The 20,290-nt window shown below is 46.2% G+C and overlaps 1 protein-coding gene across 4 annotated transcripts in view; it reads right to left on the reverse strand.

Annotated features, from left to right (window-relative positions):
• Positions 1-20,290, reverse strand: part of SMARCC1 (SWI/SNF related, matrix associated, actin dependent regulator of chromatin subfamily c member 1) — a 383,361-nt gene that overhangs the window by 273,078 nt on the left and 89,993 nt on the right. For all 4 annotated transcript variants that reach the window (XM_033931941.1, XM_033931940.1, XM_033931939.1 and 1 more), the window contains exon 8: positions 15,999-16,074. In XM_033931941.1, the coding sequence (XP_033787832.1) occupies positions 15,999-16,074 (76 nt within the window). The remainder of the gene's footprint in view (positions 1-15,998; positions 16,075-20,290) is intronic.

Genomic DNA, 20,290 nt, shown 5'->3' on the forward strand with positions numbered 1-20,290 from the left:
TGGTGAGAGAGTTGAGCGCCCTCAAACCCCTTATGATGAACAATGCGGTATCTTGCATCCAATTTGCTCGGGACCGCAGGGATGGAGTACGGCGTCTCGAAACATCGCATGAATGTTTGATCCAGTAATTTATGCAGAGGAAGTCGAAGAGACTCCGCAGGAGGATTAGGCAAGTGCATGGTGTCGAGATACTCCTTAGAATACCGAGACCCAGTGTCCAAAGTCACATCCAAGTCATCCGCCATTTGCCGGAGGAAGGAAGAAAAAGACAACTGGTCCGCCAGTACCGGCCTCCGAGACGGGCTGGAGGAAGTAGAAGCCTCAGGATCCAGGGAGACTTGGGAGCGACAAGGAGAATAAGAAGTAGATGGCTCCTCGTACTCCGGCCCCTCCTGGGGAGATAAATCCGATGAGGAGTACCCCAGATGTGGCAGCTTCTTCTGTGGCGAAACCTCCAAGTGGCGCGAGGAGTGCCGAGAGGAGTGTCTGGATCGATGCCCCTCCCGGTGCCGGGAGGGAGAGCGAGAACATCTATACTTCGCATGGTCCCCCGAAGCTTCCAGTGAATGTATGGGACTGGAAGCGGTAGAGCAAAGGGGCGGAATGGAGGCCGCCTCCCGTGTTGCAGTCCAGGCCTGGTATGGAGTGCGGAAGAACTCTTCCTGTGATTTACTATGCCCAGGGCTTCGATCATCAGTCGGGGGAACTGCACCGTGATGGCGCGGAGGCGTAATGGGCTCTAAAGGAGGCATATCGCTAAAGGAAGCCCGCCTCGAGAGACCAGCCGCCCTCCGCCGTTCCTCCTCGTCAAGCAACGAGATCGATCGATGAGGAGGAGAGGGAAGGGGCGGTCCGCCCCCTGGGACCGGGACCGGGAGGTCACCCTGGATGGAGGCGATTAATCTGGGCCCCATAGTCTGCATGAGCTCAACAAACTGAGCTTCCAGCAGGGACCGCAGCGAAGCCGATATGGAGGGATCCGCACCGAAAGGGGGTCCTCCAGCACGGTCTTCGCGCTCCTTCGTGGTCGAGTGCTTCTGCTTGGCAGCTTTCGGCACTTTAATGACCACAGGTGGAATAGTGGAAGGCGTTACCTGAGCCGAGGAGACGGGGACAGGCACCGACGTCGAACTCGTGGCCGAAGTCGGGGTAAACGAAGCCGGCTTCAAAAGGCCCGGAGTCGCAGGAGCAGTCGCTGGTTTTGCATGGACAGGCGAAGCGGCTGATGAAGTCGAAGCCGAAGGTTCCTTAGCAGCTTCCATCTTGAACATCGACTCCCACAACAGGCAGTGCCGCTTAAACGCTCGCGCTGTTAGAGTAGAACAAGGCCGGCATGATTTCGGGAAATGTTCTGGACCAAGACACTGCAGGCAGCGTCGATGCGGGTCCATCAGCGAAATCGCGCGCTGGCACTTGCTACACTTTTTAAAACCGGTGATTGGCCGGGACATAGGCCGAAAAAGCTCCGCCGCTAGATCGAAGGAGCTGGGCCTGAGCCACGTGGCAGACCCAGCCGACTCGCCGGAAGAAAAAAAAAATTTTTTTTTTAAAAATAAAAGAAAGAAAACACACGAAAAGAGGAAAAGAAATCCAAAATCGCGGAATTAGAAGGCAATAAAACGGGAATTCAGTCAGCGCAGAATTGAAGTAAAACTTCTCAGCTCCGCGGAAAGAAAAGAACTGAGAAGACACGCCCGGTCCATCGAGCGGGAAGGCACTGGCGCATGCGCGGTGCGGGCATCTCGAAACTTCTGAGTTTCTTCAAGCAAGATATGCTTATGAGACGTCCGTATCGGGGCTCTGTCGGATGACATCACCCACTAGTGAGAATACCTGCCTGCTTGTCCTGGGATAAACAAGTTTACTATCACAAACCACAAATTATCACATTGGAGAAATAAGCCAAATGCTAAAGAGACTACAACGGGAACTCATGGCAGCCATTTTGATGACAGTTCTGCATGAGCAGGAGCGTAGGACGATCGATCCTGCCCTGCGTTGCTGTTAGACCACCAGGTAAGGTCTGGGGAAGGTCCAGGATACAGGAGGGAGTTGAGGGTGGGTCAGAGCCAGCACTAAAAATTAACTGCGACTTTTCAATATTTGCAGACCGGCTCTGCCCTTAACCCCCGTGAATGGAGAAATTAAGTTCTTACCAGCTACCGTATTTTTCACTCTATAAGACACACTTTTTCCCCCAAAAAAAGTGGGTGGAAATAAGGGTGTGTCTTATGCAGCGAATACTAAACCGCGCCCCCCCCCCCCCCCCCATATCTTTATTTCTCTGGCGGTACGGGCAGACCAGCGCTGTAGGGCAGGAGCTTTCAGACTCCTGCCCTTCCATCCTCGCGAGAACTGGGAGAGCCATTCACAGAGCGGCGCAGGACAAGGCAGGAAGCGAGAAACTCACACCTGCCTGCTTGCCGCTCTGCCACTGCTGCTCAGGAAGAGAAGGGCAGGAGGCTGAAAGCTCCTGCCCTACAGCGCTGGACTGCCATTCACGGAGCGGCAAGGCAGGAAGCTAAAAACTCATGCCTGCCTTCTTGCCGCCCCGACTCTATTGCTGCCTGGGGAGAAAGCCGGATGGAAGGGCAGGAGGCTGAAAGCTCTTGCCCTACAGTGCTGGAACGCCGGAGTTAAGGTATATGGGATCCTGCCTGTCTCCGGTGGGGGGGCCCTGCCTGCCTCCTTGCCTTGGGGGGGCCCTATCGGGGGGTGGGGCCCTTCTTGCCTGCTCTGCCACTAGGCCTGCCTGCCTGTCACTAGGCCTGCCTGCCTGCCACTAGGCCTGCCTGCCCTGTCCTGGCCTAGCACTAGACCACCAGAGGAGGGACAGGGTGCAGAGCCTGGCAAGGAGTGTGGAATTGGGTGCAGAGCCTTGCAGGGAGAATTTGGTATAGAATGTTTTTTTTTCTTGTTTTCCTTCTCTAATTCTTGGGTGTGTCTTATGGTCACATTTGTTTTATGGAGCGAAAAATATGGTAATTTACTTTCTTTAAGCCTCTCCAGACCGGCATAGGTTAATCTTACAAGCAGGTTAAATCTCATCATGACCAGCAGGTAGAGACTGACAAAAGTTTTGAATAGTACATATCATGCGACTCCTCCCTAATTACCTCAGTCTGTCGAATAGCCAAGCAGAACTAAGAACTATACAGTATTTCCCCGATATTCGCAGGGGTTCCGTTCCACGAACCCCTGCGAATATCGAAAAACCGTGAACACAGTTTTTCGTCTGGGGAGGCAGGAGTGCAGCTGGAGCGCTGGCGAATGAAGGAAATCACTCACAGTATGCTCCGACTGGCTCTTCCTGTACTAAAGTCGGGCCTCACCAATCAGGAGCTGCTTTGATATGCTCGAGATCCGCCGGGTTTGATACCCCCAAGGTTGGACGGACCCCCAAACAGGGTCCACCCAAGCTTAATCCAGCACCAAAAAGGGGACAAAAATTCCTAAACAAATTCCAACAGCCCTACCAAGGGAGATGGGTACAGCTTACCACACCTGCTGGAGACTGAGAAGACTGAGGTAATTAGGGAGGAGTCACATGATATGTACTATTCCAAAGTTTTGTCTCTGTCTCCACCTGCTGGTCACGAAGAGATATAACCCACTTATAAGATTAACCTATGCTGGTCTGGAGAGTTGCTAAAGAAATTGAGGTTATGCTGGACTTATTTTGTAGGATCAATCTACAAAAATGTCATACTAAACATTGCAATGCAACAAAGGTATCACCTCTATCAGACACCACTTCAGAAAACCAGAATATTGCATCAATGATTTTATGATGAGAATGCTAAAAGAAATTTTAAGACAATCCAGGAATGTAATGCCTTTTAAATAAAAATGATAAAATATTTTGGTTTTATTTTTTTATAAATCTTTATTTATTTTCAATGTTGCATCAAGTGTACAAACATCAATATAATAATATTAAATATATCACTTGACAATCTTTCTAATTTATCTTAACATAATACATAAAATTACCTCCCTCTCTCCCCTCCCATCATTCCCTCTATTATTTTCCCAATAGAATAATACTATATAAAACTTCCCCCTCTCAACATTAGATGGTGTATATTTCAATAGAAAATGGTATCTATTCATTATCTGGCAATGTTTATCTTTATGTTAAGATGTTCAGATCTGCAAGTTGAGAGTCTCTCTCAAATGTTGAATTCAGGGTGAAATATTGAAATGTTGCCCAGAGAAATTTTTGATATCGGCTGGAGGAAGCAGGCATCCCTCTGGCCGGCCTTTGTGAACAAGGTAGGGGGAAGGGGTTCATCGGAGGAAAGAGGAGTCGCTGGGGGCACAATGGCAGCAGCAGAAGGGAGTGCTGCAGGGGGTTGAGTTGCTTTACGGCAGCGGCAGGACAGAGTGGGCATCCCTCCCCCACCAAAGGTGTGTGTGTCGGGAGGTTGTTTTATAGTGGCGGCAGGAGGGGTGGGCATCCCTCCTGCAGATCTTCGATTTTCAGTCTTTTTAAAAAATTATTTGTGGGTGTATTCTGCGCAAGTGCCGATCACTAGTACCAGCGATCGGCACATCCAAATTTAGTGACCCTCTGCAAACCTCATTTGCATGCTCGGTTTTTAAAGAATGACTCGCCTTTATTAAATTGTTACAATAGCGGCCCGTCGGATTTTATCACAAACATTAGAAAATGTTCCCCTTAGTATCTGGAAGACCAAGTGGGAAAGTGGCCTGTGTGATTATGATAGGGTTGTTTGGGTTTTTCCCTGTAGCCTATTGGCTGGCTAAGCTACTTTAGGAAAGTCTCAGCAATAGGCTGCAGTTATGTTTGTATCACTTTAAATGCTTCCCCCAGTTTGCATTAACTTCATCTATGATCTCCCTTTTATTTATTTTAAGTTAAATATTTTTATTGATGAAAATTTGAATAAAATACATTTTATAACATACAGAGTCCTGACCAATAATGAGTGAACAGATCATACAAGTCAGTCAAAACATACAAACAAAACACAACAGATGACGGCCTCTAATATTCAAATTTAGCAGCAGTATGTAAAAGGTGAGTATTGAACATACCAGCATGAAAGGTAAAATAAACCTCAAACAGAAATAACTTTGATTTACAAAACTTGGTCTATCATATACATCATGACCATATTTTTCAGCATATATATGTTCAAATTTAGCAATCGTGAATACATTATGCCACCACAAGTTGTAGGAAAGGTTATAACTGTTTTTCCAATTAGTCAGTATAGGGGTCCTTTTATAAAGGCGTGGTAGTGGTTTAACACAAGGAATACTGCACGTTAAACCGCCTGCCACGCTAGTACCTAATGCCTCCATTGACGAGACATTAGGATTTTAGGCTGCCGCGGGGGTTAGCGCATGATGAAATGTCCGAGGCGCTAACCCCCATAGCGCGTCTTGATAAAAAGAGCCCATAGTTTTAAGTGCAATAAGTAGTAAACACCTAAGTAGTTTACCCAGGTCTTTAAGTTCCAGTGCCAAACCATGCTGCCCATATACAATAATGGCTAATGAAACGTTTTCCTCAATTCCTGTAATGGATCTAATTGTGTACCAAACTTAAAGATCATGTGGTCCAGGGTACTCACATCGGTTTTACAGGACTAGCAACAGTTGGAACTGGCCTCTGGTAATTTAGACAGTTTGTAAGGCGTCCAAAACGCTCTATTCAACAAAAAAAATATGCTGATTGAGATACTGTAGCTGAGTGTAAGGAATGTGTTGACTCGATCCAAATTTTCCCCATTCATGTGTCTCAATGTGTTTTCCAGTACCTTTTATCCAAATGTCGTTGATTGCAGTGGATTCAAAAAACTTTTCCTTAATGATGAAGTTGTACCAAGAAGCTGCTTTGCTTTTGCATCTAAGTTCAATTTGGTTATGAAGTGTGGAATGCGAAAAGCTTTAGGAGAGCCTTAGTTGAGGGGCATAATTGCATCCACCTATACTGTTGCGAGTCCGGTAGGCTATATGTCTCTTGTAGTTGCTTAAACAGGATCCATGTGTTATTGTCATACAGTTGTCGTAATGACCATATACCTGCAGCCTGCCACATGGGCTAATTTATTTGTTTACCTTGGATCAGAATCTTGGGTTGTTCCATACACAAAAGTAAGTAGTCTCATTCCATCGCACATCCATTAATTTGTCTAATTCCTGAATTGCCAGTTTAGTAGAGTGGGTTGGCTTTCTACATTTAGTGGAAGCCATGATGCTCACGAAGGAAGCCGAGTGTAGATCACAATTGCCCATAGAGGACTGCTCAAAAAGTAGCCATGGAGATGACTCTGTATCTGTTTGCTCAACGATCCAGTACGATCCATGTCTCATGATGAATGCTGTACGATAGTCGTAAAAGCTGGGGAACCACCATTAGAGAAGTCCCCTTTTAATTTTTTCAGACTAATACGTGGAGTGGAGTTGTTCTATAGGAACTTAGTAGCGAGTCAATTTTTTTGTATGCCGATGGCAGTAAGTACACAGGTAGCATACTAAGTATGTGATTCACCACTGGTGCCACCATCATTTTAATGGTGCTTAGCCAACTCCATCACGACAATCTCATTGGAGACCATCTGGAGGTAAGCTTATTAATCGAGTCCAAGACATATTCTATTATATTTGACAGTTTGGCCAACAGTTGTTCCAAAGTAGAAACCAGATATTTTAACTTAGCCCCTGTCCATTGAAGGCCAAGATCAGTGATAGTTCCATATTTTTCAGGACAGTTCAGCGCCATGACTTCTGTCTTGGTAAGATTAAGTATGTAACCAGAGATGTTTGAGTATTGTGATATCAGTGTCAAAATTGGTTTTATGGAGTCTGCAATAATGTACAGTAATACATCGTCAGCATAAGCAGCTCAGTTCCACCACACTTGACTCCAACAATTTGTCGGTGAGTTTGGAGTGCAACAAGCAGGGGTTCCAGAGCGATATTAAACAATAATGGTGATTAACGGGCACTCCTGTCTTGTGCCTCTGGTGGGTTGAAACGATATGGAGAAAAGGCCATTAATGTGTATCCGCTTACTAGGCGATGAATAAAGTACTTGAACCATAAAGATAAAGTCTTGATGGAATCCAAATAATTTCATTACTTGAAATAGAAAAGGCCACTCAATGCGATCAATGGCCTTCTCTGCTTCCAAGGCCATGGCCATTAAAGGAACATCTGAATGGTTGGCATAATCAATTACATTTGTGAACGTCCTGGTATTGATACAAGCTAGTCATCCTTTCATAAATCCGTTTTGTTCCAGCATGATGATACCCAGAAATATCATTTGTAACCTATTTGCTAGGACTTTTGCAAATATTTTCACATCAGCGTTGATGAGCGACAGAGGTCTATAATTTGATATCTTCATTGGATCTTTATTAGGCTTAGGTAGTACAATAATGGCTGCAATTCATCAGCAGTCAGATCTTTAATTAAAAGTTGATTGTCGACATTCGACAGAGTAGCATGTGGCAAATCCTCTAAGAACAAGTTCATGTCAGACGTGACTCCAACTTCTGTGGTATATAAGTGATTGTAGTAAATCCGAAATTGCTCCAATAAATCCATATGATCGGTTAGCATAAGACTATCATCAGTTTTAATGGCAGAGATGTCAGTTTTATCTCTCCTGCCTTTTAGATAACTAGCTAAACCATGCTCGTATTTGTTGGTCTCCATATAGTGGTAAGCAGAATGAGTAAAGATCTGCTGGGCTGCCGTATTGCTGAGCTTAAAATTATATTTTTATTTTATTAATAATAATAATAATTTTATTCTTATATACCGCCATACCCGGAGAGTTCTAGGCGGTTTACATCAATTACAGTAGTATCTGCGTTGACACGCGGATTTACATCTGCGTTGACACGCGGATTTACAACAATTTATCAGATATAAACAATTTTTCAGATATACACAATTTATCAGATAAAAACAAATGTTGACGCAGATTTACAACAGTTTATCAGATATAGACAATTTATCAGATATAAGTAGTTTATCGGATATAAACAAGTGTTAACCAAACTTGACAGGGGATGACGGGCGGTGGGAAGATAGGGAAGAGGGAAGCAATTAGGGGAAGGAGAAGAGCGGGGGGGGGGGGAGGGCGGGGGGATGAGTAGTAATGTAAGCGGGGGGGGGGTTGATTAGGGGTCTTGTTAGGGCTTGTAGTTGTTGTAAGATGTGCATATTAGAAGTATAACTGCTGTGCTGGGTTTCAAGGGCCTTAATCTCTACTTCAAGACTCAGAAGCTCGGCTTTAGCCTGTTTTTTTCTTGTGGACAGCATAAGATATAATTATGCTCCTAATGTAGGCCTTAAATGCATCCCACCATACAATCTAAGTAGTGTCCATAGGACTGTTCAGTTCAAATAATCTCTAATGGCTTTGGAAACAAATGTATGAAGTCTTCATCATGTAACTGACTATTGTTAAATAACCAGTCTGCAAGGCAAAGGTTACCTATGTTAGAAAATGTTAACAGAACAGGGGCATGGTCTGACACATTAATTCCTTTAATATCAGTAGACTGGATATGTTGCACCAGTGGTAAGCTAACCAAAAAATAGTCTATTTGGGAGTAGGAATTATGTGGTGCTGAGTAGAAAGTGTAATCCAAATCATTTTCATACATAATTCTCCACGGGTCTGTCAGTTTAAATTGGGTGATGATATCCTGTAGCTTATGCCAGGCCTTAGTTTTTTTATGTGTACAAGTGGACTTCCTATCCTTAAGAGGATCCAATAACAAGGTTGAAATCGTCCCCAAGTATACATGGCAGATCTGCGTAATTGCACAGTTGGTCAGCAACATCATTATAGAAATTGACATCATCAACATTTGGACCATAGATATTCATGATCATGATTTTATAGCCCGCTATGTCAAGTACTACTAGTATCCATCGACCTTGTTTGTCAGTGAGCTGTGTCAGAATAGTAATATCAGGTCTATTCCTAATTAACATCAACACACCATTTTTCCTATCTACAGAGGAAGAAAAAATTACTGGAAATTCCCAAGCTAAGGAAACTTTCTTAGATTCACATTCATCAAGGTGTGTTTCCTGCATTAGAATGACATCTGCATTGTACTCCAATACAGTTCAATATTCTTTTTCTTTTGATGATGTTATTGATACCTTTAACGTTTAAGGTTAAACAAATTAAGGACATACCGCATTATGCAAAATGAATCAGCACATATGTAAGCTGGTACATCAATAAATGAGATAAAATAGTATAAAATAAATCTGAGGCTGTCATCCAATAACAGTGAAAAAACCTATACAAAAACTAATTACCGTATTTTCACATAGATAACGCGCAACCGTGTAAAACGCGCACACGGGTATAGCGCGCAAAAAACACAAATTTATGTACAGAAATTTTTATATACCGCGCACACCCGTATACCGCGCATGCTGCCCGACTCTCCCGTCGCCGCCTGACTCTCCTTTCGCCCGCCCCGACTCTCCTCTGGCCACCCCGACTCTCCTTTCGCCCGCCCGACTCTCCTCTCCCCCTTGAAGTCCTGTCCCCACCCTGAAAGCCTGATGCCCCCCCGACGTCCGATTCACCCCCCCCCAGGACCGCTCGCACCCCCACCCCGAAGGACCGCTCGCACGCACCAGCACCCCCACCCCGAAGGACCGCTCGCACGCACTCCCACCCTGAAGGACCGCTCGCACCCCCACAGCCTCCTGACCCCCCATCATGTAGAAGCTCCTACCGGTGTCCTGCTGCTTCCTCTTAGCGGTCCCGACTCCCCGACACGATCAGGGCAAGAGGGAGCTCAAGCCCTCTTGCCCCCCCGACTCCCCGACACGATCGGGGCAAAAGGGAGCCCAAGCCCTCTTGCCCCAGCCAACCACGGCACCCCTGACACGATCGGGGCAAGAGGGAGCTCAAGCCCTCTTGCCCCCCCGACTCCCCGACACGATCGGGGCAAAAGGGAGCCCAAGCCCTCTTGCCCCGCCGACTCCCCAACTCCCCGACAATATCGGGCCAGGAGGGAGCCCAAGTCCTCCTGGCTCTTGCGACCCCCCCCCCCCCCCCCGCTAGTTGTTCGGGCCATGAGGGAGCCCAAACCCTCCTGGCCACGGCGACCCCCTACCCCCACCCCGCACTACATTACGGGCAGGAGGGATCCCAGGCCCTCCTGCCCTCGACGCAAACCCCCCTCCCCCCAACGACCGCCCCCCCCAAGAACCTCCGACCGCCCCCCCAGCCGACCCGCGACCCCCCTGGCCGACCCCCACGACACCCCCACCCCCCTTCCCCGTACCTTTGTATAGTTGGCCGGACAGACGGGAGCCAAACCCGCCTGTCCGGCAGGCAGCCAACGACGGAATGAGGCCGGATTGGCCTATCCGTCCCAAAGCTCCGCCTACTGGTGGGGCCTAAGGCGCCTGGGCCAATCAGAATAGGCCCGGGAGCCTTAGGTCACTCCTGGGGGCGGGGCCTTAGGCACATGGTCTGGTTGAGCCCATGTGCCTCAGGCCCCGCCCCCAGGTGGGACCTAAGGCTCCCAGGCCTATTCTGATTGGCCCAGGCGCCTTAGGCCCCACCAGTAGGTGGAGCTTTGGGACGGATGGGCCAATCCGCCCTCATTCCGTCGTTGGCTGCCTGCCGGACAGGCGGGTTTGGCTCCCGTCTGTCCGGCCAACTATACAAAGGTACGGGGAAGGGGGGTGGGGGTGTCGTGGGGGTCGGACAGGGGGGTCGCGGGTCGGCTGGGGGGGCGGTCGGAGGTTCTTGGGGGGGGCGGTCGTTGGGGGGAGGGGGGTTTGCGTCGAGGGCAGGAGGGCCTGGGATCCCTCCTGCCCGTAATGTAGTGCGGGGTGGGGGTAGGGGGGGTCACCGTGGCCAGGAGGGTTTGGGATCCCTCCTGGCCCGAACAACTAGCGGGGGGGGGGGGTCGCCAGGGCCAGGAGGACTTGGGCTCCCTCCTGGCCCGATATTGTCGGGGAGTTGGGGAGTCGGCGGGGAAAGAGGGCTTGGGCTCCCTTTTGCCCCGATCGTGTCGGGGAGTCAGGGGGGCAAGAGGGCTTGAGCTCCCTCTTGCCCCAATCGTGTCGGGGGTGCCGCGGTTGGCTGGGGCAAGAGGGCTTGAGCTCCCTCTTGCCCCGATCGTGTCGGGACCGCCAAGAGGAAGCAGCAGGACACCGGTAGGAGCTTCTACATGATGGGGGGGGGGGGGTCGGGAGGCTGTGGGGGTGTGAGCGGTCCTTCAGGGTGGGGGTGCGGGTGGGAGTGCGTGCGAGCGGTCCTTCGGGGTGGGGGTGTGGGTGCGTGCGAGCGGTCCTTCGGGGGGGGGGAGTGTGAATCAGACGTGGGGGGGGGAACTATGTAAAAAAATTTTTGTACAACGCGCTCACGCGTATAACGCGCAAGGGTGTGCGCGGTACGTAAAAACCACGTATAACGTGCGCGTTATATGCGAGAAAATACGGTATACATTAAGAGAAGTGGAACACGGGTCATATAGCCCACAGGTGGTGCTTAACCAAAACATCACAGCATGAAATAAAAATAAAACAGTATTGTCACCATATACTATATAACAAGTTGTAAGCTCACAGGCCCGGAGCTGCAAATGTAAGGTGAGACGAAATGCCATGGAGGCAGATTAATACTCAGTCAAAGATGTTATGTGAGAAGAGCAGCTAAATTAATATTATCAGGTATTTTCGATCCAGGTAGTCAGCGAGCTCCATGGGTTTAGTAAAATCCTTGGTGTAGTTATTGTAGGTGGCTCGTATTTTCACTGGGTATAACATCCCAAACTTCACTCCTAGGGATTTCAGCTTCGGCCGGTACTCGAGGAGTTGTTTGCAGGCTTTTGCTGCTTGTTTACTTAAGTCCAGCGCAAATAACAGCGTACACCCCTCAAGTTTAACCGGATTGTTGAGGCGGGCCTTCTGCATGATTTCGAGTACCTGGTTGTACCTTAGCAATTTTACTACCACTGCAAGTGGATATTTGTCAGTATGCATAGTTTGTGTAGGCACTCTATGTGCTCTCTCACTTTCAAATGCGTGCGTGAATTCAAGGCCTAAATTTTGGCAGCATGGTTTCCAAAAACTTCAACATGTCGCAGCCCTCATGCGCTTCCAGCAGCCCCAAGATTCTAAAATTACTCCGGCATGCCCGATTATTAGAGTCTTCTAATTCAATCTCCAATCACTCAATCCGTTTCACCTGCCTCTGCAGTGTGCTGACGTTCTCCTTATTAATAGAGATTTTCATTTCTGCAGGACTCAGCACGGTGGTCCGCACCAAGGCACTCCACACACCAACGATATGGGTCAGTGATGGAGATCACCCAGTTGCACTGGGTGCAGTTTTTAAACCCGGAACGAGGCCGGGACATAAGAAAAAGCACAGCCGCGGCCAAAATAAGACCGGTTACCTGGCGCAAAAACACGAAGAAAAATCAAACCCAAAAAAAACAAAAGACACAAGCACAGTGACTAACCTGAAAACAAAAAAAGCAACCTGCACTGCAAAGAGGCACAACGATTTCGCGTGAAGCAAGGGAGCAGGGCTTCTGGCTCCGTGGAAACTTTAGAACAGAGGACACACTGAGGAGACGCATGTCCTAGGTCGGGCGAGAGGGGCACTCACGCATGCGCGGTCCACTCACAAGCTTGAAGGTCTTCAAGCAAGTCTGCTTGCGAAAACGTCCGCTAGGGGGCTCCGTAGGTGACGTCACTCACATGTTGAGAATATGCTGCCTGCTTGTCCTGGGATAAAGAAGAATTTCCTAACATTACTCTTGAGTCTACCACCCCTCAACCTCAAATAATGCCCTCTGGTTTTAACATTTTCCTTTCTCTGGAATAGATTTTGATCTACGTTAGTACCTTTGAAGTATTTGAACGTCTGAATCATATCTCTCCTATCCCTTCTTTCCTCTAGGGTATACATTCAGGGCTTTCAGCCTAGAAACATAGAAAGATGACGGCAGAAAAGGGCTATAGCCCATCAAGTCTGCCCACTCTACTGTCCTACCCCACCTCTCCTCATACGTCTTCTGGCACAAACCTCCCACCATTTTCGTCACCTTCCTCTGGACCATTTCAAGTCTTTTTATGTCCTTCGCCAGATACGGTCTCCAAAATTGAACACAATACTCCAAGTGGGGCCTCACCATTGACCTATACAGGGGCATCAACACCTTCTTTCTTCTACTGGTCATGCCTCTCTCTATACAGCCTAGCATCCTTCTGGCAACAGCCACTACCTGTTTCTTCACCTTCAGATCTTCAGACACTATCACCCCAAGGTCCCTCTCCCCATCCGTGTATATTAGCCTCTCACCTCCCAGCACGTACATCACCAATCTCCCTCCCTCCATTCCTGAAGCAGCAGAGTTGGTCCTGACAACCTCCTCCTTCCCTACCTCTGTTCCCGAAGCAGCAGAGCTGGTCCTGACAATATAATAATAATAATAATAACAGCTTATATACCGCAATATCCCTCCCTCCCTCACCTGACAACCTAGCAGCAGTCAGCAAGTAGAGGAAGCACTGGTAAACAGGCAGCTTCAAGCCAGCCCTGGAAGGGCCTTTCCTCTTTTTTAAATTAAAGTTCTTGTTTGATGGGGATAAGGGATTCCACAATGATGGTGTAGCAAAGAAAACAAAAAACTTTGTGCCTTGTAAATTCGAATTGTGCATTCCTAGGGCCAAGCAAAACTAATGGGTGATAATTTAATGGTCAAAGAAAACGCACTGGGGTGTAAGGTATGGTAAGTGATGCGAGGTGCTATGGAAGGGGGGGTTGGAGGCAGAGTAAAAGGGGAGAATATGCAATAGGCCTGGAAGCAGCAAGCTGAAGGCTTTCGATGGGGAATGGTGAGGGGAGGGAAGATACAGTGACAGCTGGGGAGATAAGGAGAAAGAATCAGAGACTGGAGTACTGGATCATGTTGGGATCTGTCCTGGGACCTTCTTTGAAGGTGTGAACAAACATGTGGTTAAAGGTGAACCAGTTGATATAGTGTATCTAGATTTTCAGAAAGCTCATGACAAAGTTCCTCATGAGAGACTCCTGAGAAAATTAAAGAGTCATGGGATAGGAGGCAAAGTTCAGTTGTGAATTAGGAATTGGTTATCAGATAGAAAACAGAGGGTAGGGTTAAATGACCATTTTTCTTAATGGAGGAGGGTAACTATTGAAGTGCTGCAGGGATCTGTACTTGGACAAGTGCTATTAACTTATTTATAAATGATCTAGAAATTGGAACGAGTGAGGTGATTAAATTTGAAGATGACACTAAACTGTTTAAAGTTGTTAAAACACATGCAGATTGTGAAAAATTGCAGGCAGATTAGGAAATTGGCAGATGAAATTTAATGTGGACAAATGAAAAATGAGGCGCATTGGGAAGAATAACCTAAATCATAGTTACCAGATGCTAGGGTCCACCTTGGGGTTAGTGCCCAAGAAAAGTATCTGGGTGTCATTGTAGACCTCCTTGAGGGCCGCAATCCAGTCGGATTTTCAGGATTTCCCCAATGAACATGCATTGAAAGCAGTAAATGCACATAGATCTCATGCATATTCATTGGGGAAATCCTGAAAACCCGACTAGATTGCGGCTCTCAAGGAGGGACTTTGAGATCCCTGCTGTAGACAATACAATGAAACCTTCCGCCCAATGTGTGGAGGCGGCCGAAAAAGCAAACAAGATGCTGGGAATTATTAAAAAGGGGTGGTTAACAAGACTAAGAATGTCATAATGCCCCTGTATCGTTCCATGGTGCGACTTCATTTGGAGTATTGCGTTCAATTCTGGTCTCCTTATCTCAAGAAAGATATAGTGGTGCTAGAAAAGGTTAAAAGAATTGCGACCAAGATGGTAAAGGGGATGGAACGCCTCTCGTATGAGGAAAGACAAACAGTTAGGGATCTTCAGCTTGGAAAAGAGAAGACTGAGGGGAGATACGATTGAAGTCTACAAAATCCTGAGTGGAGTAGAACAGGTACAAGTGGATCGATTTTTCGCTCCGTCAAAAATTACAAAGACTAGGGGACACTCAATGAAGTTACACGGAAATACTTTTAACACCAATAGGAGGAAATTTTTTTTCACTCAGAGAATAGTTAAGCCAGAGGATGTGGTAAGAGCGGATAGCGTAGCTGGTTTTAAGAAAGGTTTGGACAAGTTCCTGGAGGAAAAGTCCATAGTCTGTTATTGAGAAAGACATGGGGAAAGCCACTGCTTGCCCTGTATTGGTAGAATGGAATATTGCTACACCTTGAGTTTTGGCCAGGTACTAGTGACCTGGATTGGCCACCATGAGAACGGGCTACTGGGCTTGATGGACCATTGGTCTGACCCAGTAAGGCTGTTCTTATGTTATAAGTATAGGGGTAGAGTCTCTCTATTCATTTTTCTTTCCTAATCTATAATTTTTGTCCATCGTTTATATTTTAAAAAATTGTTAAAACATCTCCTAAAATTTTGCTTACCTGTAATGACGAGATTTCCATAGATAGTATGAGAATGTAGCCACCGTTAAAGGTTATATTATATGTTGGCTCTTCTAGACCTTCTTCAAAGCTTTATCCATTTCCCCCACCTCCTCAACACTAGAGAATGACGCGGGGAAAGAATTTGTCTCCGCCCCATCCCCACCAGCTCAGTCCCTGTCCCATCACCGCCCCCATGAGCTCAATCCCATTCCCGCCCTCACAAACCATCTGATCCCATCCGCACAAGCCTTGAACAATATAATTATGATTTTATACTAAACTTATTTTATTAAAGTATAAAAAGAAACAATATTCTGTACAATTGTCATTTTATAAATCACAACTAATATAGAACAAGAATCAATAAAACCCCCGTCTCCCCTCTCCTCCCCCTTACAAATATCCCCTCCACTATCAAGAAAACTGAAGTCAAATTACTACAGAATGCTTCATAGAAAAATCACTACCATTATAAAATGTCATCACCACTCACCCTCCATGGTTTTTCTGGGACTGGTGTGGCTTCAACTTCAGCATCCACATCACTGGTTGGGACCCATGTGTCATAGCTATAGAGGGAAAGTGAAGGACATCAGCCAAAATAAGAGCATGCTGTTTTTTCAACAGAAAATGACAAGAAACATAGGAAATGTTGCTGACATTTCCCATATTATTTCCAATGAATCCACATCCCTACAGTGAACCAGGTTCTAAGCAGTTCTTGACATATGCCGTTTGGCGTGCTGTCTTAAGGTGTGACTTGAGAAGCCTTTATACTGTCAACCAAGTAACAGGAAAGTTTTATTGCTTTAAATTGATTTAAGTAGGTTTTATGGGTTGTTGTCACCCTAATTATTGAAGCTATTTAACATTGCTAAGCGAAGTTGTTAGCGCGCCTTTGCGATGGCAGTTTGAGGTTTTAAGCTACTGTTTATTGATATGAACATAAACTTTTCAGTATGAAATTACCATCATTACAAAGAGTGACCCACATCAAAAGAAGCAAACATTTTCCCTGTCTCTCCCCCATATAAATCATTACCATCTATCCCTCCAAAAAACCACAAGGAGGGCGAAAAGAAAAATCCCATAGACAACACAGACCATGGGCCACTTCTACCAGAATTGCGCACTGGAAACCACATCATGCAATAATATAATACATCTCAAAGGCCCCTCCCCATTCCCCCCTCCCCCTCTAAAGCCATCCAAATAAGCATATATCCATCCCAGCAAGAATCATTCCTAAAACTATACCCGCAAACCCCAAGCCCTCCCATAAATCCCAGCTGACAGTCAATCATTAAGTTTCCTGAAAAGCAATGGCCAATCTTTCTGATGTGCATCATAATGACCCTGCCGTTTAGCTGTCACACATTCCATATGGAGCAAACGTCTTACTTGAGCTCTCCACTCCACCTCTGACGGTACCACTCCCATTCGCCAGTAAAGTGAGAAGGGAGGAGAGGGAGAGAGAGTGAGAGTCCTGTACAGGTGACAGGTGAAGAGCCTCCCCTGAAAATCCCCTAACATATTAGGCCAATAAACACAACTAAAAGCCTAAGATGGCTGAGAATGCTCTGACTAAAACTGTCAAGCCTTTGCACAATCTATGCTTGCTGAAATCAGCAAGTTAAGCGAAATTTATCCTAAAAATAAGCGAGTGAAACGAAACTTATTCTTTTACATGGCAACTGGTATCACATCTGCTGTAATGCCAGAGAAGTGAGTCTAAGAAGGATGAGAACATGTCTTAACCAAAAATATAAAAATACATTATTTTGCAAGAATATCCTGTGATGGGCAGGCTTTTACTGGCCGATGGCTTGAAATTGCTGACATGATAATTAAAACGGCGGGAAAAGATAGATTTTCTGGTAAACAGGACATGCGTATGGTATGACACAGATATTATGAACCAATTAATAAACTAATAAATGTAATGATGTTTGTAAGTGACCAATAAAAACTAACAATATGATATGTGCCAACGTGGCCTCAAGCTGTCAAAAATTGTATAAGAGACAGCCTTGGTGATTGTGAAAGCAGGACAGACATCCAGGTATACTTAAGCACTTGAGGCATACTATCTGTCAGCTCCATATGCTGTAAAGATTTGTTCTTGATTGTTAATAAAATAAATATATATTAATTATAACAGTATATTGAGTTTCCATGAAGCCAGTGGTATTGAAAGTCCGTAAACAGGTGGCTTTTCAAAGGGCAAGCAAACATTTAGCAGCATATGGTCCCAGATGGAGTAATCTTTTTTTGCCACCACAGAAGTTGCAAGTTCATTAGTACTAACAAACAAGCTTGAGGGTTCTGTTGCACTGGATCCCAAGCCAAGTCAACAAACTCCTAGTTATCATAGTCCAATAGGAGCACACTAGGGGACATGACCACCAAATATGCATAAAGGTTTCCCCCTCCTTGCCACATCTTCAGCATTCATTCAAAACAGTAGGATATATACAGACTCCAATGGATTCAGAATGCCGCGGCCAAGCTCATCTTCGCTAAAAGTAAATTTGACCATGTCTCCCCGCTCTCCCCGCTCCTGGCCAAGCTCCACTGGCTTCCGATAATCGCCAGGATCCACTATAAATGCGCCTGTTTAACTTTCAAAATCCTATATGGTATCCTCCCTCCCTTTATCCCTCTTTCTTGGAATTCCTCAAACCCTAATACCACCAGATCCTCACACAAATTAAAACTATCCTTCCCCTCGCTAAAAGGCATTTCCCACACAGGAAAGCTAGGGACCTCCCTCCACTTCAAAATCACTGAGCTCTGGAACAACCTTACCTCCCCTCTTTGGAACTTTAGCTCTCTCCAAGTTTTCCGCAAACATCTGAAAACCTGGCTTTTCTCAAAAAATGTAAGTCTCCCTCCAACTTAGGAATCAAGAAAACTCTTATTTCTTGGCATCCCAAGTCCTCTAAATTTTCTTCACACTTCTACCTCTAACCCTCTGTTGTAGTTCCTTCCTATTTCTCCTACTGTAAACCGCGTCGAGCTCTACGAACGAGGAGATGATGCGGTATACAAACCTAAGGATTAGATTAGATTAGATATAGCATGCAAATGTTAAGGCGTGTAATACCATATGCATTTTCTTGAACCAGGATGCACACAGAAGCCTTCTGCACTTCTGCACAAATTGTTTCCCATTGGCCCTCAGTGAAGTGAGACCTAAATCTTCTACCCAACAATAACCATAAATTCTCCACATATTCCCCAGTTGGCAGAGAGCATCTCTCCTGCAGTGTAGCAAAAGAAAATATCTTGGCACCTAAACACCCTAATTCCCATCTAGCAAAACACTCCTGAAGTTTGCCCCACCGCAAAGATGGGTTCTCCCCTTATAGCTGCTAATGTAGATGTCTTACTGTCCCTGCCCCACTTACGCTGCAGTGTGTCCCACAGTATGATTAGATGTCTAACAGGGCTTCTGTACCTCTCTAAATCTATCCCTTGTAGAATAAGAGGCCCAGAGCCACTCCCTCAGTGGCTGTGGCCCTACACATCGTTGCTCCAGTTGCACCCCTGGTTAGTACCTGCTACAGACCAATCCAAGATAAACCTCAGTTGTGCTGCCTGATAATACCAGAGTAAGTTCAGGACAGCCCTGCCACCCTGTCCTCGAGGGGTCCACATAATCTGTTTTGCCAAATGGGGAGATTTACATTCCCATATGAACCTAGAAAATGACCTCTACAATAGGCCCCTGGGAACTGGAATGGGGAGTGTTTGAAATAAGAACAATAACCGAAGGAGAATATTCATCTTCAATACTGCTATCCGACCCCACCAAGATAACCAAAGTCCACTCCACTATTGGAGATCCTTTTGCACCAGTGCAAGAAGTGGCCCATAATTATACTTATATAAATGGGTATATTAATCCTTAGGTACCTAAGATGCGTCCCTGCTATACAAAATGGGAAGTTTTCTCTAATCCTTCGCTCTTCCTCTTTCTCCAGGTGCACTCCCATCAATTCCGACTTATCCATGTTGACCTTAAACCCCGCTAGATCCCCATAGGTATGAAAGATATCCAAGAGGATTGGTAGTGTAATCTCTGGGTCCCTAGTGTACAGCAAAATATCATCTGCAAACAATGCAATTTGATGTACTAGGTATCCCCCAAACCCATTTTGCACATAACTGCCCAGAGAAAATGCCAATTGACCCTGTAAAATGCCTTCTCAGCATCAATTGCCAACACTGTAGTCCTCCCCTGTTGTCTCCGGGCCTCCCACAACAAATTAAATGAGCGTCTCACATTATCACTTACCTGTCTCCTAGGGATAAACCCTGATTGGTCAATATGAGTAAGTTTCGGCAGCACCCTAGCCAGCCTTAATGCCAGAACTTTCACTATGATTTTAACTTCCACATTTAATATGGGTCTATATGCTCCACAACTCGTCGAGTCTTTACCCGGCTTGGGGAGTATCATAATCCCAGCATCAGCCAAAGTTCCCGGGAATACTCCCCCCTCTCAGACCCCATTTGCTACAAGCGCTAATAAGTCATTCAAAATGTCCTGGAACTTTTTAAAAACTGGCCGGTATAACTGTCTAACCCTGGTGCTTTTCCATGCTTCAGGGCTCGAACCACCACCAATATTTCGGAGGGAGAGATTGGTTCATTCAGTCTCACCTGCTCCTGCGCTGACAGCTGCGGTAATATCATCTGTCCCAAAAAAGCCTCAATAACATTCCCTGGTATATAGAGCCATCCTGATAAAGCTCGCCATAATACTTCAAAAAGCTAGCC

This window comes from Geotrypetes seraphini, chromosome 2, assembly GCF_902459505.1.
Source record: "Geotrypetes seraphini chromosome 2, aGeoSer1.1, whole genome shotgun sequence".
Classification (NCBI taxonomy): Eukaryota; Metazoa; Chordata; class Amphibia; order Gymnophiona; family Dermophiidae; genus Geotrypetes; species Geotrypetes seraphini.